The 24,430-nt window shown below is 47.4% G+C and overlaps 1 protein-coding gene and 1 pseudogene across 1 annotated transcript in view; both read left to right on the forward strand.

The window, feature by feature from the left end:
- PTGFRN (prostaglandin F2 receptor inhibitor) overlaps nucleotides 1-24,430 on the forward strand; it is a 70,115-nt gene that overhangs the window by 33,397 nt on the left and 12,288 nt on the right. Inside the window, exons 4-6 of the mRNA XM_039841308.1 lie at nucleotides 1,823-2,203; nucleotides 13,487-13,912; nucleotides 18,945-19,364. Of these exons, the coding sequence (XP_039697242.1) occupies nucleotides 1,823-2,203; nucleotides 13,487-13,912; nucleotides 18,945-19,364 (1,227 nt within the window). The remainder of the gene's footprint in view (nucleotides 1-1,822; nucleotides 2,204-13,486; nucleotides 13,913-18,944; nucleotides 19,365-24,430) is intronic.
- On the forward strand, nucleotides 236-354 carry LOC120585265 (uncharacterized; annotated as a pseudogene).

Raw genomic sequence — 24,430 nt, forward strand, 5'->3', positions numbered from 1 at the left:
ACACGGTCCACAGCTGCATGCTGACCATTTCAGCTCACCTCCTGAGCCGCCTTTTACTTCCAGCAGCTGGTGGCCGGCACAGGGGCCTCCAGCAGGATTCCAGGGGCTCTGAGCACGGGCATTGTATGTGGGGCGGTTCAAACCACAGTCCCGGCTCAGGGCAACCATTTCCTTACTGACTTCTCCCAAAAGATATCCTCAAATTACTTCTGGCCCCTTTAAAAGGGTCAAAGACGTCTATGGCCATGTCACCCTGAACAAGCCTGGCCTCATCTGATCTCAGAAGCTAAGCAGGGTCGGGCCTGGTTAGTACTTGGATGGGAGACCACCTAGGAAGACCAGGTGGTGTTGGCATAAAAAATAAAAAGTAAGAGATTGTAAGCTGACAAGGTCCTTGCAATCTGTGAGGTCAACCCAGGGTTGCCTTGCCTAAAAAAATAAAATAAAAATAACTAAAAATAAAAAAGGGTCAAAGAGAAGGAAGAATTTGGAGTGTGGGTGGAGGTGAGAAATTAGACTTTAAATTCTTTTTTCTAATTACCGTGCCCACCTCCTTTCCTGTCTTCATCAAGGGGGGTCTTGAACTTGGCCTGAAACACTTGTTTGAAATGTTGTCAGGCTTTGACTCCAGAGGGCGTGGCTTTAGAGTTGGGTCTTTTCCTGAACTGGGCACCAGCCTTCGCCACTGAGCCTATTCAGGATGTCAGGGGAAGCCAGTGACGTTTGCTGGACGTCCAGGCCTGCCTGCCGCCACTCGAATCCGTGGGAGGTACTGGCCACGTGTCATCTAAGCAGCTGTTCCCAGCGCGTTACCACGAGTTGAATGTTTTTCTGCTCTGATTACAGATGTTCAACTTCTTTTTAAAAACCCCCTAAATACAGTAAAATGTTTCCACGTAAAAAGCTGTGACAGGGGGTCGCTGAAACCACACCTCACCTCGAGACTGTGGCACCAGACAGTACAGGGCTTCATCTCAATATAGTCTGCTTTTAATCGTCTACCCGAAGGAGGGAGCACAGTGGCTTGATAATCCAGAAGTCATTGTTTTGGTTTGAGAATATGTGCTTTATGTTTAAGTCCAAGGGGAAATCCCTAGCGGAATAAATGGTGCCCTAAGTACATTGCGTTTTGAAGACTGACTCATAAAGCATGTTGTCTGGTTTCACTTTCCTGGTCCTTCTATGTAGGACTCCCTCCTCTTTTACCTAAAAGATGGGTTTCACCCTCGCTTCCTACTCTCTAGCCTCCGGACCCCACTCCTAGTCCCCAGCTAATGATATGTACCAGTCAGAACTGAACTGTCCTTTCTCTGTAAAATCACCCAAGTCTTATCAGGCACAAGGAGATAGTATAATTTTAGTTTGTGATGTTCAGACTTCTTTTCAAATGATACCATATCAGTTAAGAGTAGAGTCTCTGGAGGCAGACAGCTCGGATTTTAATCCCAGCTCTGCCACATATTAGCTGTGTGGCTTTGGGCAGGTTACATAACTTCTCTGTGCTTCAGTTTCCTTATCAGTACAATGGAGATAATGTTAGCAGGGTATTTTTGAAGACTAGTATTTACGAAGCACTCAGAACAGTGCCTGGGATATAGTAAATGTATATAAGGGTTTGCTGCTATTATTGTTTTTTTTGAAATAAGAAATGTGACGTATTTCATTAATTTATTCAATAAATAATTCTCAAACACTTACAACTATACAGAGCCTTCGCACTTTAATGTCCTAAGAAAGAACGTAAAAGATGATCTAAAGGGGGCTGCGTGGGAGGGAAAACATAACGCAGATTATCTAGGTGTGTTTGTTTTTAATTTTCAAGTTCTGCGAGCCGCTGTGGGCAGGAATGTGTCTGTGACCGAAGGAAAGGAGCTGGACCTGGCCTGCAACATCACGACAGACCGAGCGGATGACGTCCGGCCCGAGGTGACGTGGTACTTCAGCAGGACACCTGACAGCACTTGGCCCGGCCCCCACGTGCTGGCTCGGCTGGACCGCGAGTCCCTGGCACACAGCTCTCCTCACGTTGCTCTGAGTCACGTGGGTGCCCGCTCCTACCACTTACTCGTTCGAGATGTCAGCAGAGAGAACTCTGGCCACTATTTCTGCCACGTGGCGCTCTGGGCACCAGGGCACAACAGGAGCTGGCACAAGGTGGCAGAGGCCATGTCTGTCCCAGCCAGTGTGGATGTGACCTGGCTAGGTGAGTGGCTTGGGGGGTGGCTCTTTAGCCTCTCAGGCTTAGTTCCTCCTTGAGGACATCCGGAGAAGTCAGAGCAATGTGCGCGTTGCATTATTTTGGTGTTCTTGGTATCAGGACAGGCGTACTTGAGCTTGGATGGATCCCAAGCTGTGGGCGAAAGCAAAACTGGCTGAAATGGAATCTGGCAGGCCAGGGAAATGTTTAGATAATGTGGCCTCAGTCGCTTCAATACTCTGATTTGAGAGGATAGAGTTTCCTTTTGTTGTGTGAGATTTGCAGGGCCGGCCCTGCTGAATGGCTCTTTGAAATGGATCTCTGTTTGGAGGGGTGTGGGGGGGAAGGACCGTCATCCTCCCTGTGCATTTCCTAGATTCTGGGTGCTCCCTGGCAGGAGCTGGTGCTCTAGCCCAGTGCAGGAAGAGAATTCCTGCACTTAATGGAATGCGGGTGTTTCATGGAATGCCCAGAATCCCAAAATGATTTTATTTGCAGATGCCAGTTCAATGCAAGGGCCTTCCTGCTTTCCCAGCGTTCGAGGGTGGCTCTCAACTGTTGGCGCCTTGCCATCCATTTATAACAGTTCGTCATCTATGCGAAGATCACTGTCGCGTCCTTTCTTTTTACCAGCGTCATCTTCCCCGTTTCTTATCGTCCTAAATGCTTGTCCTGCCGGGCTGACTTCCTAATTTTTGTTACTGTCTTGTAGTTAATTGTAAGGAAACTCAGGCAGGATGGGGTCGAGGAGTGTGGACTGCCTCACTTCCCGCCCCTCCATCATCACGAAGCTGGAAACAGGCCTGCAAGTGAAACTTCTTTTCTGAGCTTGAGCTCTCTGCTGTCCCACAACCGTGCTGAGCCCTGTTGGAGGCATTTGGCTCTGATTATCGGGCGCTAACACATCTTCAAAGTCCGGGAAATCACTTCCTCCTTCATGTGATGCTAGACAATCCCCACGCCCCCGCCCCTCACTTAGCTCTTCATTGTCTCTGCATGAAATCTACTCATTGGCTAGTGGATCTGTTTCTTCCGAGTAAGCCTTTATCTGGCAAAGATGGGGAGCCGGCACGTGGGGACAGAGGGGGCAGGAAGAAGAGGAGTAATCAGGGAGTAAGCGGAAGGCACGCCCAGTTCTGAGTAGGCAGGGTGTTTGTCACCCCTGGTAGCAAAGGGATTCTTTGATATTTGAAAAGTGAAAGGAGCAGGCTTTATCTGGCAAGCTTTTATTCTTGCTGTCTGAACCCCACGCAGGATGCTCGCTATGAAGTACTGAACTGGAACAATGCTGGCCCAGCCAGGCTTCTCCCTAGCAACCTTCAAAATAAAACAGATGTTGTCAGCACCCAAAGATTTTTCATCTCTGGAACTGAATTTGTCTCACGGCGCTGATCCCAGTGCATTGTGTGGTGCTGTCAGATCTCAGCTCTGACTCTCGGCACCCCCTCCCCCTCCAACTTAGAATCACAGCTCAAGTGGGTTTTTTTAGACAGTGCTGCCTGCACTCCAATTTGAGGGCCTCTTTGAAGTACTGGTGCATTGATCCCGGCATACCCAGGGGGCCTGCAGGGACTGGCAGAGAACAGGAGGCGAGCTCTGGGAGGGAACAGGCTCTTTTAACTGGAAGGGATTTGTTGGTGTCTGTGTTCTCCAAAGTGAGAAGAAATGGAGAGACTAAATTGTGGGAAAAGTTTCAGTTATTATCCTAAGGATCCAGTTGTTTGTTTTTCTGCAGAGTACCAGCACCATCGTTGCGAAAGTCATCCGTGTGCTTTTTCCTGACTGACGCCAGGGTACACTGAGACCCACACCTTGCACAGCGCTTTGCACATCATGGGCTCTCAGTGAACATTGGTGGGACGGATAGATGAACCAGCGGTGGATACTTGAGTAGTGTTAACATATGTGTATTGGAAAACGAGGTTTTTCAAAGCAAGCAATGATGTTCAACCCGTAGAGTGTTCGGAGATATTTACACTCCCAGTAAACCTACTAAAAAGCCTATTACAAACCGACTGCATTCTTCTCTTTTCTTCCTCTTAAATCTCCTCCTTTCTTATGCCTGTGACTCACACCGTTAACAGCTGCTTAGACTTTACAAAGTCAGGAAGCCGGTTGGGCATGAGTACGGCAGCAGACCTTTTTCCAGGACCTCTCAATTGGATTCTCTGCCCAGACTGGCACGATATGATTCTCTCTAGATACATGACATATATGTGGATCCCATACCACATGCAACCTGGGGCCTGTTGCAGGTAACTGAGAGGTGGCCAGAAAAGGCAGACTGCAAATGATCTGCCAGGTTCTCTGTTTACATAGGTCGTCTTAAGTCACGGACTGTGGAATGTTGTCACAGAGTTCTTGAGAAATTCGGTTCCCTATGCAAGTATTTCACAAAACTCACTTTTGCTACCAGGCACTAAAGGGCTTTACATGTATTCAGAGTTAATCCCCACAACAGCCTTGTGAGTGAGGTGCTGCCCCTAGCCCCATCTGAAAACCACTGGGTTTTTTTTGTTGTTTTTTTTGTTTTTTTTAATTGCTTATGATTTTAAGGGTCAGGAATTAGGAAGGACCCAAGGGGGTTCGTCTCTGATGCGCATGGTGACAGCTGGGACAGCCAGGCCTGGGGATTCCCTCCAGATGGCTTTCCCATGCACTGTCACTGTGCTCCTGGGCCTCTCTCTCTCTCTCTGTGCCCACATGGCATCTCATCCTCCGGCCCTTTCCACATGGCTTGGGCTTCTCACAGCACAGTCTTCTCCTTCACAGTGGCTGGCTTCCAAGAGGCAGGAAGTGGAAGTGCCCAGCCAGTTAAAAGCTATCCCTGGGACTGGCACAGTGTCACTTGTACTGTTCCCTGTTGGTCAAAGCCATCACAGAATCTGCTCACATTGAAGGGGTGGAGAAAGAGACCCCCATCTCCTGATGGTAGAATAGCCCGGTCACATTGGCAAGGGACGTGTGGCTGGGAAATGTTGCTGCAGTCGTCTTTGGAGAACAGAATCTATCACCATGGTTAACGTTCATTTCTTTTATTTTGAAAGGAATGTTCAGGATGGCGTGGAGAGCATTACGGCCCTGGGTCCAGTCTGTCCCCAGTATTGTCATCTTAGGTGGAGTCCGTCTCAAGTACTGTCATGTGGAAACATTTTGGGCTTTGGGAATCAGCTTCACTCCTGAAACTCTAGAGCGTAGAGTCCTAAAAGCTGGGTCATTCTTGTCCTTATTTTCTTGGGGTTGGTGCACTGGGTGGGTGAGGGGCTGAAGCTGATGGGAGTCTCATGTTCCATTGTGTTAAGCGGACCGAGATCAGGACAGTGACGCAAGTGCATCTGGCAAGTCCAAGAGCGCTCGTAACAGCTGGGAGGAGCATGACAATTTTTAAAAGCTAAGAAAAAGTCTCTTTTACTTAGGATTTATGTCCTACATTTGAAGGGGAGAGAAAAAGATTTAAGTTGGCTTGAGAAATGAATCACAATTTAAAGGAGGAGACATAAAAATAAAATAAGATCAAAAGAGGTATAAAAAAAAGCAAAGAATAGGTATCGCAAGGTAGCTGGGATGTTTTAGTTACTGCATTTGAACACCGAATTTGCCTCTGAAGTTTTGAAAAGTCGAGGCAAAAAGAAATGTCATTATCCCGTTCCCCTCTGATGAAGGAAAACGAGTCCTTTCAGAGAGACAAACTTTTTCTTGGCACTGAATTTTATCATGTGCTTTTTTTTATTTAAGGGGCATTGGATAACATAATGGACAGTGCTTTTAACTGTTCTTTTACAAAAGGCCCTAAGTGATTGTTTAAATGAACGTTTCTCATATTCAGTCTCTACAAAAGCCAAGGGAATAAATCTTAAGTGTGTGAAGGAGTTTCTGTAAAAAAGCTGAGTTCCTGTGGAGGACAAATGTTGCTTTGTGTTGATCCAGTTTAGTATATGGCTGACGGTATAGAGAATTGGGAGGAATGGCAAGTGGCTGCGTATTAAGCCACCTCTCTCCGCCATCAGATGTCTTAAATGAGCCTTTGGCAAGAGTTGGATACTACGTAGTTCACGGTTGAGCTCCCCGCGCGGGAGCACCAGACTTCTGTGGCGTTAATTGGGGAGGCTTCCTCGGGCTTCAGACATAAGTGCAGGAGGAAGCAGAACCCAGTGCTGTTCAGGCTTAAGAACCTGATTTGCATGCTTCCCCACCAGAGCACCGGCCCCTCGTTCAGCAGCAGCGTGCCAGCCAGGAAGGTAATTATTTTTCTTTAAAAGGAGTTGTTAATCTGCTAAGTACTTGGTGGAGACTTCAGAGTTCTGGGCCATCTCTAAGAGGTAAGATTTAGATCTGTAGACTTTTACAGGCAGTTCTTACTAGCTGTTGGTCTAGGAGTATGTCTGAAGGCAGGAGAGCTTGTGTAAGCTGTGGACTCCTGCCTCACCGCCTCCCAGGTGTGTCACCTTGGGCATGGCTCTTAAAGTTTCTAAGCTTTGGTTGTCTCAGTTTCCTACAATAATGCATGTGATACTGCATGTAAAAGTGTTTCACACGGTGCTTGTACTTAAGTGCTCAGTACACTTTCACGGTGGTGATGATGATTTATTGGCGTTTGGGGGGCTCATTGTGTAACATACTGTTCCCCACCAAGGTCTTAACCAAGTAAGACATAGGAGTCTGACTTAGGGCTCAGAGGAACCCGAAAAGACCAGGAATGTGTTTCCTGGAAGCACTGCTCCCAAGGAGGGGGGCTGAGCTGACCACACTCAGCCCTTTCCTGCCTGCACCCCCAATCTGGTAATTCACTCTTCCTTCTTTGGAAGGAGTTGAGTGAGGACCAGAGAGAAAAGTGCCTCTGAAGTGTTATTTTGTGTGGGGGACTTAGCTGTCCCATTCAGATGATACTATCTGTATTACTCTGACATGGCTAATGCTAAGTGCAACCTCGTAATAATGGTTCTACTAAGATGGGGTCAAGTGTCCTCCCAAAACAAGAGATCCTCATTTATAGCTTTCTCGGTTTAATGCTAGAGAATATTTAATTGTTCTATACAAATGTGATAGTGGCAACTCTTTGGCAATTAATCAACTTGCTCAGCTGCCTCTAAAGTCCCTGCCCAATTCAAGAGAATAAATCTGTATCAGCGGAGATGGTAGCCCTTCCCCGTTTCCTCTGATTCGCATATGTAGTCTCTTCATCTAATTAGTTCTACCAAGTTCCCTAAGCTTCAACGGGGGTATTAGAACATGGCCCTGCAATGCTCCGGGGTTCAGGGTCAGTGCCTCGGCCGACATCATCACTCTCATCTTCTATCTGGGATGCAGCAGGCTTTGAGGGAGCGTTAGTAACCGCGTGTGTGAGGAGATCCTACAGTTCTGTCCTCGTGGAGCCAGAGCCTCCCCTAGCATTCTGTGGCATAACACACACACACACACACACACACAGCACAAGGCCATAGTCTTAGTCTTGGAACTTAAGTCCTCTGAGCGTTGGTTTTTGTTTTTGTTTTCCATTTTGGAAGTGTGCAGGAAAAGAGCATCTGTCTCATAAGGTGGTTATGCAGATTAAGCCAGAATGCAAGGCAAGTGAGTGGAGGGCGTGGACCCGGCAGCCCCCTAAATGCCAGTCGGTATCACTATTGTCAAAAGGGGACAATAATCCCTTCCTTACAGGATCATGGATGTGAAAGGAGGTAATCTATGTGAAAACCTACAGTTAGGTCCCTGCACACTGGAGGCACAAAATACCCGCTTTTACCAATTAGCCAATGATTCTGAGAGCTCTTTGTTGTTTTGAAGTAGTAACCAAGGAGTTTCATGATCCATATATGCAAAAACCAGAGTCTTTCATTCGAAGCGGGGTTCGCGCTGCTGGAGGCTGTGGCCTCAGGAGGTGGTGTGGATGTGAGCAGACGCCTCGCAGGGAGCCAGGTCCGGGGCAGACACCTGCTTCTCAGGATCTTAGGACGTCGCGCTTAGCCTGGCCTCGGCATTCTGTGAGAGGGCTTACCATGTGGGTGCAGTTGGTTGGTTTTAACTTTTTGGAATAAGATTTACAAAGAAATTTACACAGAAGAAGAAAGACCCACCAGCTTCAACAATGATTAATATTTTCTTTTCTCTCCCTCAGACACACAAACACACATGTGTGCGCACACACAACACACACACACACACACACACTTTTTCTCTTCAGGAAGAATTTAAAGCACATCTCAGACATCATCTCATTTACTATTAAGTACTTTAGTAGGCATCTTTATCTGATAAGCATTTTTTAAACATAACCACCATTACATACAGTCTTAGCTGATTTCTTGATGAGATCAAGCAGAATATAGCGGTAATCAGTAGTGGAATGCTTATGCCAAAAATGAACATTTTTATGCAAAATACTAAATTTTGTCCTATTCAGCACATATGGTAATATCCTTTATGTACAAGGCACTGCATGCATAGCACATATGGATGAATAAGGTAGGTGGTCCCTGACTCTGAAGAGTCCTGTAGGAGGTCTTAAGACACACTTACGTATGATTAAAGTTCAAGGCTGTGTTCAGATAAAGTCTTAGAGAGCAGGGAGCTTGGCGAGATGTAGGGTCTCTGTGCATGTTTATTGAATGAGAAGTAGAGGACGACAGGCCAGGTGAGTTCAAAGGAAGCGTTCTCGGTCACGTCGGAGAGGCCGCACAGAGGAGGTGTGTGCTTGGCGGGCCTTGAGGACTAGGCACAGCCTCTGCGAACGGGTTTTAAAATCATCGGACGACAATAAAGGAAAATCTCCACCTGTGCACCAAAGCAAGAAAGAAATAAGAACCCACCTATATCCTACCATTCTGACATAGTGGGATCATCTTCCTAAGTCTGACTCAAGTCACAAGGCTGGTGGATAGTTCAGATGACCTTTGAACATCCTTTAAATCACTAGAACCCGCCCTTTGCAAGTTCACAAGCCAAGAATCCACTCGTTTTTGTTTGTCTTTGCATAAGGTCCTCCTCTTTGGAGCCTAAGGTTAGTATCAGCAGAGACGGAGGAGACCAGCTTCTGCTCTCCCGCCAGGCTGGGATTCCTGTCCCTGGGCGCATGCGTGCTGCAGCGGGATTCCTGTCCCTGGGCGCATGCGTGCTGCAGCGGGATTCCTGTCCCTGGGCGCATGCGTGCTGCAGCGGGATTCCTGTCCCTGGGTGCATGCGTGCTGCAGCTCCCCTGCATTCTCCTTCCTCTGCGTCTGGAGGCCTAGGATTTAACAGACCCGTTTGGGGTTGGAGGTTGGAGTGGAATGGGAGACTCTCTTCAGTCACTTATTCAACACCTTGCTGAGCGGGTGTCCCAGGCAGTGAGGCAGAGGGAACAGCAGGAAGGAAGGCAGACAACATGGAAGCATAGGAGGTGATTAGGGAATGGTGGGATGTGTCATGGAACGGAGTCTAGAACATACGCGAGAAGGCGGTGGGCGGTGGGGCTGGGCAAATGGGCTTGGCTCGCACTGAGGAGGGCCTTGCGTACTAGGTTGGGGCTCACGTGTTTCTACCTCAGGAGGCGAGAGGAAAAGCCATAGGCTACCAGATGACCTGGTAGCAGTGTCAGCCTGGAGTTGGGTGGGGAAGTTATTATAATAGTTTTGGCTGGAGGCAAAGAGGGCCAGGCTGAGGGAGGTTTTCACTTTTATTCACAAGTATTTATAGAGCGCCTACTGTGTGTGAGGCCTGGGATGAGAGAAATGGACCTCGAGGAGGTAGACCGCGTGAGGCCTCGGACCCTCAGAGTTGAAGATGGCTCATTTCAGAGGTGGCCGGAGGGTGAATGGTGGGAGAGCCGCTGGAAAGTTAGGAGGAGCTGGCTGTCTGGAGTGGGGTTTTAGCTCTGCGTGTGTGTATGTGTGTGTGTGTATGCGTGGAATGTGCGTATATGTGTATTGTATGTGTGTGAATGTGTGTATACGTGCATGCCTGTGCATGTGTGAATGTGTGTGTGTTGACAGAGACACAGATGGGGATGAGGTGACCTAGGTTGTGAATGTGCTATGCCCGAATGACATGGAGAGACCAAGTCGAGAGGCCTGGGACGCAGCTCTGTGCCTGGGGATGGGTCTGGAGCCCAAGGAAGAGTTGGGGCCAGAGCAGGGGAGCAGCTGGGTTCCAGTGTCTGGGGAGTGAGCTTTGGGGCGTGGCCGGGTCGGGGCAGAGCAGGTGGGGGAGAGAGCTGCCCGTGGTTGGTGCCGGGACCAGTTTTGACGGCCGTCTCGTGTCCCAAGGTCTGACCACTAATAGGTCAGCTCACTGCTTCTCTATCATCTTTCGTGGCAGCTTTAATGGCCTTTGTGTCCAAAGCGCCACTTGGGGAGAGCCTGCTCCGGGGTGGAAATAAACACGGAAGGTCGAAGGGTTTGTCATGAAGGAGTTGGTCATCCGCAAGGAGACAGAAGAGAAGGCCCCGCAGGTTGCCCTGTGGCGTTTGGAATTGCACTGGTCAGTCAGGCTGAGGTGGTGGCCCACGGGCAGCCGTCTTCCTGGGTCAGGGTCCCAGTGGCAGTAACGTAGCGGTGTCGTGCGAGGCGTGGCATTCCGCGTGCCCGATGGTCATGATGCCAGTCAGTGGTGCTTAGAAAATACGGGCATGTGGACGTCTGCACGACGAGGGAGGACGTGCTGGACGGGCGTGTGGACGTCTGCACGACGAGGGAGGACGTGCTGGACGGGTGTGTGGACGTCTGCACGACGAGGGAGGACGTGCTGGACGGGCGTGTGGACGTCTGCACGACGAGGGAGGACGTGCTGGAAAGGTGGAGGGCAGGAGACAGCCCTGGTTCAGACCTGCCGCTTTTGGGCTGTGTAACCTCATCGTTAACCTCTTAAAAGCTCTTCCTTCTCAGATATGACCCGGGAATTGTGACTAGTAGTTCACAAATATATACATGTGCGTATAGGTATATGTGTATGTGTCGATGTGTGTGTACACACGCGTACAGACACACACATACCAGTTACCTGTCTAAGTCCTTGTAGGTATATTTTAACTCAGTCCTCAACAGTAATACTACGAGATCATTACTATTATAATCCCCATTTTTGCAACCGAGGCACCAGAGAGGTCCAGTAATCTGCCCCAGGTCACACAGCAAGTAAGCGGCAGAGCCAGGGTTTGAACACAGCCTGGCTCCAGACCCCTGGCTCTTCACCACAGCTCTTTCCTGCCTCACAGCTTGTTGTTCACGCTAACGTGGTACCACAGGGGAAGGGTCCTGACATCGTGCTTGAAACGACGCCGGGGCTCCATAAGTGACAGCTGCTACTGCTGCTTTGCGAGGCGATGTTTCGGGTTGGTCCTGGGGGACGAAGAGCAGTGCCATCTTGCCGTGTGTACAGCCAGTCCGAGTCTGTCCCTTCCACATTAAACAGACCTCGCTGTCTTTGTCCGCACTCCAGCCGCTGTGCCAACATCTGACGTGAGAAAAGAGTCTGAAACCGCAGATGTGGGATAATTTGGGAATAGCCTGGCTTATGCACGTGACGGTATAACTACATTTCATTGGTATTTGTTCCTCAGCCGTAACTAGAGAGGACTTGTGGTGTGTTAGCATCTTGCCTGGGAGGCAGGAACCCCCATCCTGTAAGATGAGGAGGCAGGACGATGTTCCAGAAGCCCGTGATGTTTCTCTACAGCATCCGTATCCTGGCAGAGCCTGCTCCCCTGGGCGGGCAGGGCCGTGTTGGCTCACCTATACGGCCCAGGGTCCAGCCTCACTTGCAATCAAATGCTTGTGAAGATGACATTTGTGGGGATTAGGATTTTGAGTTCTCTCCGTTTCCTGGCCCAGTGAATCATTCTTGGAGAAGTCATGATGTTACATATTTCATTAGAAGCGTAAATCACCAAAGAACAGTTCTTTGACCTCAGCAGTTTATAACCTGAATGAGTCATAAATAAAAACAACATTAAATAAAACTAAACTGTTTGAGGTGATGTGAATAAAGATAGTGCTGGCAAATAGAAAGTTCTGTTTAGGTCGAGTGATTTTTCTCCCGGAGGGCCAAGTGCTATGGAAGAAAAATGTTATTTTTTCTAAAGCCTTAACCACTAAGGCAGCAAACATTGAGTGCCTACTGCATACAAGGCTGTGTATTTGGATCTTGGGGATGGGATCTTCAAGCAAGGGGTATAACAGTAGGATTACTGCTACCCGAGAGTACACGCACGGCTTACGGGAGCACAGAGAAAGCGTGTCACACTCTGGGGACCACAGGGAGGGGGCACAGAGGAGGTGACATTGAAGAAAGAGTAGAAGTGTGCAGGACACTCGAGAAGAGAGGGCCACCGCAAACAGGTCACCACAGTGGGGTGAGACTGTGGCGACTGGAGGACGTCGGGTAATTAAGCGTGTCGCGCAGAGAGGTGGGTGGAGGAAAGGAGGTGACACACGGTTCCAATACCGCTTCCTCAGCAAGCGTGGGGGAAGGCCTTGGGGTCAGCGAGGACAGAAATGTAGAACTGCAGAAACAGATTAAATCGATGCCATGAACCTCGGAAGAAAGAGGGGTTTGTATACGCGTGACAAGTAACAGGGCGGTGGCCTTTCTCCCTCCCCCTGTCAGCATTCGTGCCTGGCAAGGAAGCCAGGTGGTCGTCAGTGAGTAGGCTTTACTGGAGCCGGGCTCTTCACTGGAACCGTGGGCGGGAGGTCCACGTGGCGGTGAAAAGAATGCCGTTGGGCGAGACAGGGTCGGGGTGTTTGTTAACCACTGTTTTCGGTGGGAAGAGTCGGAGGACCAGTAAAGTGAGGATGAGCCTCCAGGGGGACGACGACCCTAGGGCCTCGCATTTGGGACACTCCAAGCACGGCAGGAACCCGAGCCATGGTAGCGTTGATTGGCCTCACATTTTAGAATGTCCTCTGGGATACGGTTTTCCAGGGCTGCTCCAGTGGGGTCTCTGGGCACTGCTGGGCAGTCCAGAGAAAATCTTGGTAGAGCCTGGACCCCCGAGCTTCTCAGTGACAGCAGACCCCAAGCCGATGGACAGTTCAAGGCTCTGATCAGGGACATTGGGCTTCTGGCCTTGGGAGGTGTTCTTGGGGCCACAGCGGGGGACAGTGTTGTACAGGTTTTACAGTCACAAACTCTTGCGGGACCCTTTCCCTCCACCGCAGTGACTTTCGTGTCTGTCCCTGGAGGCGGTAGAGTGGGCATTTCATTGTCAGGACGAGAGGAGTACTTGTCTTTTCTTGTTCCTTTTGCTAATTCTTGGTTTGTTGCCATCTGATTTTTTTTGTTTTTTTTTTAATCCTGGCTTCTTTCTCTTTCGTTCAGAACCGGACTATCAGGTGTACCTGAATGCTTCCAAGGTCCCCGAGTGTTCCGACGACCTCACGGAGCTGGAGTGCCGGATAGCGGGCAGGAAGAACGCGGAGGCGAGCGTCCGCTTCACGGTTTCCTGGTACTATAGGACGAGCCAGCGCAGTGACGACATCGCGACCAGCGAGCTCCTCGCAGTCATGGACGGGGACTGGACGCTCAGGTACGGAGAGAGGAGCAAGCAGCGAGCCCAGGATGGGGACTTCATCTTTTCGAAAGAGCACACGGACACGTTCAGTTTCCGAATCCAAAGGACGACGGACGAAGACCGAGGCGATTACTACTGTGTCGTGTCCGCCTGGACCGCACAGCGTAACGACAGCTGGGCAAAGAGCAAGGACGTCGTCTCGAAACCCGTCCACATATTTTGGGCATCAGAAGGTAGGAGCTTTATTTTATTCTTGTCCGTGAACGGTTTTGTGTCGTTGGTTTTATCTGAAGTCCTCCCACTGGGTTTTCAGATGCACAGTCACCTGCAGGCTTCCTTTTATACTAGGAATCTGAGAAGCACATGCTCAAATGACTGTTGCTTTTATCAACGGCACGGACCCCTGTAAGGCGGTGATGCAGGTGAAGGCAAAGTCCCGGTGAGAAGGCCTGGGCTGGGAGTCGAAGGGCATCGTCTCATAGGTGCTCACGGTGTGCAGGGGGTCAGCCACTGACACTAGTGTCCGGCCGGGTGGTCGCAAGCCAAACCTCCCATAGATCTTTGGGGCTGTGTCCGTGCCCACGAGCTCCCGCTGGATGCGGGCACATTCGAGGTGCCACAGAGTGAGTGGGAACCACAGGCCATGGCGCCCGCCCGCAAGGAGCTTGACGTCCATTCATGTCTAGGGAAAACTGACAAGAACATAAGGGAACAATTTCTCGGAGGCATCTCCTCGAATGCTCGGAGCACTGCCTGCCGTGGGCCACGAGGTTCGTCAAGTCTGTCACCACAGGCCTCCTAGGTGCTGGACGATAGGCTCCGGACGGCCCCTCACGCCTCTGTTGACTCGTTGCCTGTCCCCTGCGTCCCCACACCCCAGACAGGGCCGTCAGAACTCAGCAACATCTGCTTCCTGAACTGCTTTTCTGGATGCCCTTTCTCTTCCTGTCGTTAAACATGACCAACCTCGCTCTCCCCCGGGGAACGCTGTCCCCCCGGAGTCCTGAGGGGTGCGTGTCTCCCTCCTACCGTGCTCGTACAGGTGGGCCCGCGTGGGACAGTGCCCTCCTCGTCCCTGACTGCGGCCTCCGAACCATTTCCCCTCTCCCTGAAGACATCCAGCTCCATCCAACCTCGCATCACCGGGTCGCACCACCTGCTCGCATCGCTGTCACCTGGCGAGTCGTAGGCCTTCTTCTCTGAACATGTTAACTCCTCTCTCACAGCCCCTCTCCCCTGTATTCTTGCCGGCTTCACTGTCATGTCGAATGCTGGGACACATCTTGGCTGCACAGTGAAGTCACCCGAGGATTTAAAAAAAATACCGAACTTTGAATCCCATGGGGACTCCGCCGTAATTGGCCTGAGGGTATGTGTGGTCCGGGCATTGGAGTTTTAAAGGCTCCCGAGCTGGGTCTCCTGTGCAGCCCAGGCTGAGGACCCTCGTGTAGAGTAAGCCTTTCATCCCCAGCCCTAGTCTTCATGTCCTCCGTCCCCCACCTCATTCTGGTTGTTCACTCCCCTGCTCACACCCTGCACTAGACTACCTCCCTTCTGATCACGGAAAGACCGTCATCCTCTCAACGCCAAGCGTCCTGTGCTCTGAACACCTGCCCTGTCTTTCTAGATCGCTCTCTCTAGTACTCCCACATCCACCCTTCACCCCACCAGGACAGAGAGCCCACTGATCCTCGCCTCGTCCTTCACTCCCGCTGTGTGTTCACTTCTGTCTCACGTAGAGTGACCATTTGCCCGGGGTCGTCCAGTCTACACCTGCTGTCCTGTGTCATTTTTAACAGTATCCTCCTCATTCTTAGACGTGTCCAGGGAGGCGGGATAAGTTAGGAGTCACCCCCGTGTCACGGAGCCTGTTCCCAGGCAGTCACAGCCACTCCTGGCACACGCCCTCAGCTCTCTCACCCCGTTCTTGATTTTTTTGTGTTATTCTCTGGCTAAACCACACCCTGGCTCAAAGCCAGCCCTTTGCCGCCTCCCTCTCTGCGTCTGAAGAGCCGAATGTGGTTGGAGAAAACCATTTCAACAGGTCGACTGCCCTCACTTCCCCACTCTCTGAAATGGTTATCACATTTCACCTTTTCTCTCTGAAAAACTCCTCTCCCGGCTTCACGCTCAGCTCTTGGTCTTGCTTTCTGTTCCTAAAAAAAAAACAGACAGTGGGAAATTTCCCACATGCCTGCCCCCAGCCAAGTCCACTTTACGTGGCCTCGTGTCCTGGCAAAGGCCAGCTCTTCTCGCGACTCAGGCCCGTGGCTTCTGTCCTATCTCGTCAATATCTCCCTCTTGTCTGGCCCTTTCCCACTGGCCTGTAACCGTGCTGCGAGGTCTCTCTCCTTTTGGGGTTCGTTCATTTGCTTTTTTAATCAAGCTAATCTCGATCTCACTTCACTTCCGTCTTTCCGTTTCCCGCACCCCCTTGCCCGCTCGTTACTCTCTTTTCTATCTTACAGTAATCCCCTCGTACCCGAGATTTCACTGTATGGGGTTTCAGTTACCCGCAGTCCACCGTGGTCCAAAAACGTTAAATGGGAAATTCCAGAAATTCGTTAGTTTAAAGTCGCACACCATTCCGAGTAGGGTGATGGCATCTCGCGCCGTCCTGCTCTGTCCAGCTGGGACGCGAGTCGTCCCTTTGCTCAGTGTCTTCGTGTCGTCTGTGTTCCCGCCTGTCGGTCAGTCAGTAGCGTTCTCAGTCATCAGAGCAACTGTCATGGTATCGCGGTCCTTGTCTTCAAGTCACCTTTATTTTACTTGATAAGTGCGAGAGCAGTGATGCTGCCAAGGTGGACATAGCCAAGAGAAGCCAAAACGTGCTTCTTTTAAGTGGAAAGGTGAAAGTTATTGACTTAATAAGGAAAGAACGAGAACCATATGCTGAGGTTCCTAAAAGCTATAATAAGAACAATCTTCTGTCTATAAAATCGTTTAATTTATAAGTTAAACGTTATCATAGGTGTGTACTTACGGGGGAAAAAGACAGAGTATATAGGGTTTGGTAGTGTCCACGGTTTCAGGCATCCGCTGGGGGGCTTGGGATGTCCGCCCCACAGATGAGGGGAGGCTGCTCCATAGCCAAAGTATTTATCTACACCTGATGGCTCCAGTTTCTCTCCTCCCCTCCTCTCTGGTACCTACTCTAATCGCTTTAGCCCCCACTGCTTGTGATAGTAAAATTACTAGTGATCGGCTTATTGCAAAGTCCAGTTGTTGGTTACCTTACTTGACTTAGCAGGATTTAACACAGGTGCTCAGTCCCTCCTCCCGGAAATACTTTGGTTTCTCCGTGGCTGTGGGATGCCACCCTCTCTGGGCTTTCTGGCAGCTCGCAGCTCTTCCTCTCAGCCTCCTCTGCTGGTCCCTCTTCATTTTCCTGACCTGCCCCGCCCCCCATCAGACTTCCACGGGACACAGTCCTTGGACTTTTTCAGTTTATCTTCATTCTCTCGGTGATCTCTAATCTCACGAATTTAAATGCCACCTATACACTAGGGACTCCCAGATTTATATTTCTGCCCTGGACCTCTTTCCAGAGCTCTACACTCAATATTGCGTTGACTTCCTGACCCCTCCACTTGTCTCAAGGGCGTCTCGCACTGCTCAGCGGTGCGTCTGGTCCTCTCTCGACCTCCCCGGCACCGGCGTTCTAGATCTTCAGACAAAAACCTTCCTCCCGATTTCCTCCTTCTTCAGCATCGTTTTAGAATCTAACCCATCCAGCCCCTTCTCACAGTACGCTGTTGCCAGGCCACCGTCGTCTCCGTCCTGGGTAATGTCACCCGCCTCCCAGCCCGTCTCCTGGCTTCTGCCCTGGCACGCGGCAGCTAGAGCGATCCTGTCAGCACGTACGCCAGATCATCAGCTCCTCTGCACTGAACCTTCGAGGGCTCCCCATCTCACCCAGAGACCCATACCACCTGACCCCCATTACCTTCTAACCTCACCCCCAGCTCTCCCCAACACCCATCCCGCTTTAGGCACCCCTTCCCACAGCTCCTCACGCACACCCGCATGCCTCTGCCCGGGGCCCTCCACTTGCTGTCCCCTCTGCCTAGAATGCTGTTCCCCCGAAGGGTGCAGAGTTCGTCCCTTCACCTCCTCAGGTCCTTGTTCAGATGATGCCTTTTCGACGAGGCCATCTCTGGCCACTAAAATTGCGACCCCCTCCCCGAGTCCATACTTTTTTCTTCTTTCTCTGCTTCCCTTTCTCTTAAACATTTATCACCGTCTGACCGTACCATACACTTTGCTTCTTTATTTTGTGCATCTTCCTCCACTAGCATATAAAGGGAAGGATTTCTATATGTTTTACTGGGACGTTCCCAGTGCCTAGAACTCATAGGAGAATCCAGAAAGAATGTGGGAGGCTCAGTGGAACCTCAGGAAGCAGTTATTCTGGAGAAACACTGTAGCATACGTGTTCTACTAATCTAATAGGTTTGGGGGAACAACTCTTCCCAAAAGGCCCAGCGTAAAAATTTCATTTTATAACTGGACAGATTATAGAATTCATCATCTCGTGAAAGGATAAAAAGAATGTGTTTCATTCATTTATTCATCCATTCAACAAACATGTAAGTACCTTCTGAGTGCCTGACATTGAGCTGTTCTAAAAGAGGTGACTTCAAATGTGTATGTGCTTAGGGATTGTTTTTAGGGACTGAGAAGCGCAGAGTAACGGACTGAAACGTAGAGTTAGTGTAGCTATGGACACTGGCTCAGAATGTCAAAGCAGCATCTCTATGGAAATGACTAGCTCCACAAGCACGTGCTCCCATCTGTTCCATGAGGTACCATCATGTGATGAAACAGAGAGCCCGTTTCTCTCTTACTCTGCTCTGCCAAGCAGGCTGCTTAAGCTAAGGGTACTTTTCCTGCACCCAGCGGAACCTCAGGGGAAGAGAGGAAGATGTCATCTTCTAGAGCCTGTCTCGTGCGGTCCACTAAAAGTGAACTCTCCCTCACATCCTCGGGCACCAGTAGCACTCTGGATGAAACTTCCCCAGGACTTGAAAATCCTTAAAACCAAATTTTCACCCATCGGTTCCCTCTTCCCTCACACCATGAAATCTCTTCAGACTGCTCCGCTTCATCCAGTGCGATTTTCTTGCTGAGTTTCCGGATTGTCTTAAGTGCTGTTGTGTGGCAATTTGCAAATAAATCCCTACTTCCTTGACATTGTACTTTCAGATACGTGCGCGTTTTAACTAATCTCGTTGGAAATTGCTTGTTTCTGGTACTTCATTGCAGATTCCGTGCTCGTGGTGAAGGCGAGGCAGCCAAAGCCTTTCTTTGCTGCAGGAAATACATTTGAGATGACTTGCAAAGTGTCTTCCAAGAATATTAAGTCACCACGCTACTCCGTTCTCATCACTGCCGAGAAGCCTGTTGGGGACCTCTCCAGCCCCAACGAAACCAAGTACATCATCTCCCTGGACCAGGATTCTGTGGTGAAGCTGGAGAATTGGACAGATGCCTCACGGGTGGATGGCGTCGTGTTAGAGAAAGTACAGGAAGATGAATTTCGCTATCGAATGTACCAGACTCAGGTGTCAGATGCAGGGCTGTACCGCTGCTTGGTGACAGCCTGGTCTCCTGTCCGGGGCAGCCTGTGGCGAGAAGCAGCAACCAGTCTCTCCAATCCTATTGAAATAGACTTCCAAACCTCAGGTGAGCAGGGAGCCCTGCCTGTGGGATCGGATCGAGCTAGAAGAGACCCTAGGGTTTTGATCCAATGGCTTCATTTGTTTTCACAGCTTTATTGAGATGTGATTCGTATGCCATACAGTTTACCCATTTGAAGCGTAATCCAGTGGCTTTCAGTATATTCACAAAGTTGTGCAGCCATCACCACAGTCAATTATAGAACATTTTCATTCCACTCCAGAGAAACCCCGCACCGCTTAGCTGACACCACCCCTGTAACCTCCTATTCCCCAGCGACCACATCCCTGCTTTCTCTTTCTATAAACTTGCCTCTTCTGGACATTTCACACTAATGGGGCGTACTATGTGGTCTTTGTGTGTGGCTTCTTCCACTTCAGTGTAATGTTTTCATGGGTCATCCGTGTTATAGCGTGTATCGGTCCTTCATCCCTTTTTATGACTGAGTAATATTCCATTGCGTGGACACACCACATTTGTTTATCCATTCATCAGCCGGTGGCCATCTGGGTGTTTCTAATTCTTGACTATTTTGAGTAACGATGCTGTGAACATTTCTGTATAATTTTTGGGGTGAACATACCATCTCATCATTATTATTTCGACCCTCATTTTTTTTTAAAGATAAATATCTATTTCAAAATCTTTAGGGAACATGGCGGAGTATGAATAAAGAGATCAGGAACTGAGCCTCCAGAGAGGCTAAATGACTTTGCAGAAGTGGAAGATTCAGAGCTAGGACCCCATCCCATCCAGCCCTGTGGCTTTCACTCTTCGAGGTCCCTAGGACTGAAGATGATGGGCAGTATCCTTGGCTCACCTTATCAGGGCAGTATTCCCATATAAAGACTGAGTATCTCCACCTTAAGCCTGATCTTGCTTTTGGACTGGAAAAAGATGTCCTATCAGTTAAGTCGCCGCCAGTGGTGTAGATGACTATATCTGTGAGCCTGATTTGTTAGGAATAGTCGTTAGTGGTGTTCATCTAGGAGAAAATTAATTAAAACAAGGGCATTTTTATGTTGATTTGGAATTGGTTTTATCTTTGATAACTAAAATGTTTTTATGCTATAAGGCAGAAGGGTCCACTTTTTTTTAATGACACAGATACCTATTCTCAAATAGAAATATTTCTTATTCACCTGTGTAATTCATTAATCTTCTCTGACAAATCTTTGTGTATGTGTGTGTGTTTCAACAGGTAAATGATTTAAGAGTCTTTGATCCCCAATCTTATTTAGAAGGTCAAGGTAAAGGATCATCATTTGTGAGTTTAATACTCAGTGTTTTCACTAAATCTGCCCTGGGTTCCAGTTAGAAATTTCTGAATGCATAAATTCATACTCACCTGTAAAAATTCAGGTATTAAATGAATTAGTATAATGAATGTAAGATATTTGTTGAATTAAATTATTACCATTTATATGAAAGGTAAACTAGACCTTAAGAAAGTTTGTTTTCTAATTAATATTATTTTATGTTGTTATAACTTTTAATAGTGTATAGTGAAATAGTCTTCAGGCATCTTTGAATCTCAGCCTTTAGATTAATGAAGAGTAAATATCAACCTGAACCCTTGGATTTGGAAAAAGCAGCAAAAGCACAGTTCTCTTTTATCATATATCTGCGAGTTTTGTATTTTAATAACAGCTTTATGGAGATATAGTTTACATACCGTAAAATTCACCTATTTTAACTGTAATATTCACTGGTTTTTAGCATATTTATAGAGTTGTACAACCATCACCACTATATAATTCCAGAATTTATTAATCGCTGTAAAAGGAACTCTGTATCTGTTAGTAGTAATGCCACCCGCAGCCCCTGGCAACTACTAATCTACTTTCTATCTCTATGGATTTGCCTCTTCTGGACATTTTATGTGAATCGAATCATGTATGTGGACTTCTGTGGCTGGCTTCCTTCCCTTAGCGTAATGTTCTCAAGGTCCATCCGTGTTATAGCAGTATCAGTGCTGTTGTCCTTTATATGACTAAGTAATATTCCATTGTGTGGATATACCACATTTTGTTTATCCATTCGTCTGTCGATGGACATTTAAAGTTTCCATCTTTTGATTGTTATTAATAATACTGAGATAAAAATTAGTGTACAAGTTTTGTGTGGAATTAAGTTTTCATTTCTCAGCTAGGGGTGATGTTTAACTCTTCGAAGAACGGCCAGACTGTTTTCCAAAGCAGCCACACTGGCACCACTTTACGTTCCCACCAGCAGTGTACGAGAATTCTGATTTCTCCACATCCTCACTAACCCTGTTATTCTCCATGTTTTTGATTATAGCGAACTGAGTGGGTGTGAAGTAATACTTCATTGTGGTTTTAATTTGCATTTCCCTAATGACTATCGATGTTGAGCATCTTTTCATGTAGTTATTGGTTAGATATATTTTCTCTGGAGAAATCTCTTCAAATCATTTGCCTCTTTTCAAGTCGAGTTATTTTTTTGTCATTGACTAGTAGAGTTTTCCATAGAATCTAGATGCAAGTTTCTTAACAGAGATATAATTTGAAAATATCTTCTCCCACTCTGTGGGTAGTCTTTTCACTTTCTTAATGTCGTCCCTTGAAGTTCCTAAGTTTTTTAATGTTGATGAAGTCCGATTTATTTTCACTTTTTGTTGCTCATGGTTTTGGTGGCATAGCTAAGAAACCATTGCTTAACCCAATACTGTGAAGATTTATGCCCCTCTTCTCTTCTAAGAGCTTTATAAAGTTGTCGCTCTTCTTACATTAGGGCTGTGATCCTTTCTGAGTTAATTTTTGTGTGTAGTGTGAGGAAGAGATTCAGTTTATTCTTCTACATGTGAATACCCAGCTGTCCTAAGCACTATTTGGTAAAAATCTCTTCTTTCTCCCATTGACTCGGCACATTTGTCACAAGTTATTTAACCATAAATGAAGGGGTTTTTTTTATGGACTCTCGGTTCTATCTCATTGGTCTATATATCTGTTCCTATACCAGGACCACATTGTTTGATTACTGTAGCTTTGTAGCTTCGTAGTAGGTTTTGAATGTAGGAAGTGTGAGCCTTCTAACTTTATTTTTTGTCAAGATGGTTTTGGCTCTTCTTGGTCCCTTGCATTTCCATATGAATTTCTGGGATCTGCCCATTGATTTCTGGAAAAAAGACAGACTTTGATAGAGATGGTGTTGAATCTGTAGATCAATTTGGAAAGTAGAGCCATTCAACAGTATTATATTCCAATCCATAAACATAGGATGTCTTTCCATTTATTTGGGGCTTTAGTTTTTGTCAATGGTGTTTTGTAGTTTTTAGTGTACAAATCTCTTAACTTCTTTCCTTTATCCTAAGTATTTTATTCTTTTTGATGCTATTGTAAATGGAATTGCTTTCTTAATTTCTTTTTCAGTTTGTTCATTACAAGTGTATAGAAACACAACTGATTTTTGTATATTATTCTTGTATCCTGCCACCTAGCTGGACTTGTTTATTAGTTCTAATAGTTTTTTTGGTTGATTCCCTAGGATTTTTAAAATACGAGATTATGTTATTTACAAATAAAGATAGTTTTATTTCTTCCTTTTCAAACTGAATACCTTCTATTTTTCTTGCCTGATTCTCCTGCCTAGAACCTCTGGCACAATGTGGAATAGTCGTAGCACAAGTGGACATCTCGTCTTGTTCCTGATCTTAGGGGAAAGGTGGTCAGTCTTTCACTGTTAAGGGTCATGGTAGCTGTGGGTTTTTCACAGAGGTCTTTGTTGAGTTGAAGAAGTGACCTTTCATTTCTAGTTTGTTGAGTGTTTTTATCACGAAGAGGTGTTAGGATGTTTTTAAATGCGTTTTCTATGTCTGTTAAGATTTAGGTGGTTATGTGTTTTTTTCTCCTTTATATATCTGTTTTACTATCTGTAGGAATTTGATAACTATTTATATATTTGTTTATATATACAGATATATATTGTATTTATATATCTGTTTTACTATCTGTAGGAATTTACTCCATCCTGTTTTACATTTCTTATTTGACGATTCTTTAAAACTGTTATGAGGAAGAGGGGAAACGCAAAATCTTTTGTATTTCTGGGTGAGCAATGGATTTTGAATTAATTTCTCAATTCTTTAAGTCTCAGCGTAACAGGAAAAAGAAAAATACCTTAGCTTCCAGGTTGAGTAGTCTGCCTAAGGTTTTATTTTATTCAATCCCTGAAGTTGTCATGGCCAGGTCACAGTTGAAGAGAAGCTGCCGTCAAATCCAACACCCAGCACAATGCCATAGCCCTGAATAGTCCCCAGCAATTATTGACTTAATACCAAAGAGCCATCACTTCCCAAAAAGCGGCAGTGCGCTATCAGATACATCTAGCCAAGAGGTCCTTCGTGGTGCCCAGCTTCCTGATCCCTGGTCCCTGGCCCCAGGGCACTTCTACTTCTCTCTTGTTATGAGGGCTGCGTTTCCCAAGGGACTCTACCGAGTCATGACTTTTACTGTTGGGGGGAAAAATATGGTTTAAATGGGATGGCATTAAAGATTTTGATCTTTTATAAAAAAAAAATAATAATAATAGTTTTTCTCTTTAATAGAGAAATTTTGAAGAATATAGCAGAGTAGAAAGAAGGAAAAGAGAATCACCTATAAAGTTAATTTGTGGTGTTTGTCTTCCTAGAATTTTTCTCTTGTATGTTGTCTTCATGACTTAGAGACCAGGCTGTACACGCAATTTTATGACCTACTCCCTACCCCCCTACACACCCCTTTTAACACTCTAAGATAAGTATTTTCCAGGTGATAACAAATTCTAGGTAAAGACCAGGTTAAATGACCACCTACTAGAATTCGGTTAACCAGCACTCTGTTGATAGAGATGCAGATGGTCTGCAATTTTCACTATCACCATAATGCTGCTGTTAGCAGCCTCTGCTTAGGGGCTGGAATTAGAATATGGTTCGTGTCAGTGTTTGTATTTAAAAGCTAAGTGGTCCGGGTACTCTCCGCAGACTAGGAATCGGGGGACATCTAGTGACTAGGTGTTCACTTCTCTACACTGTAGTCTTGTCCTTTCTGAAGTTAACCAGACAAATCCCCTTA

Source organism: Pteropus medius, unplaced genomic scaffold (genome assembly GCF_902729225.1).
Source record: "Pteropus medius unplaced genomic scaffold, Ma_sr-lr_union100, whole genome shotgun sequence".
Lineage (NCBI taxonomy): Eukaryota > Metazoa > Chordata > Mammalia > Chiroptera > Pteropodidae > Pteropus > Pteropus medius.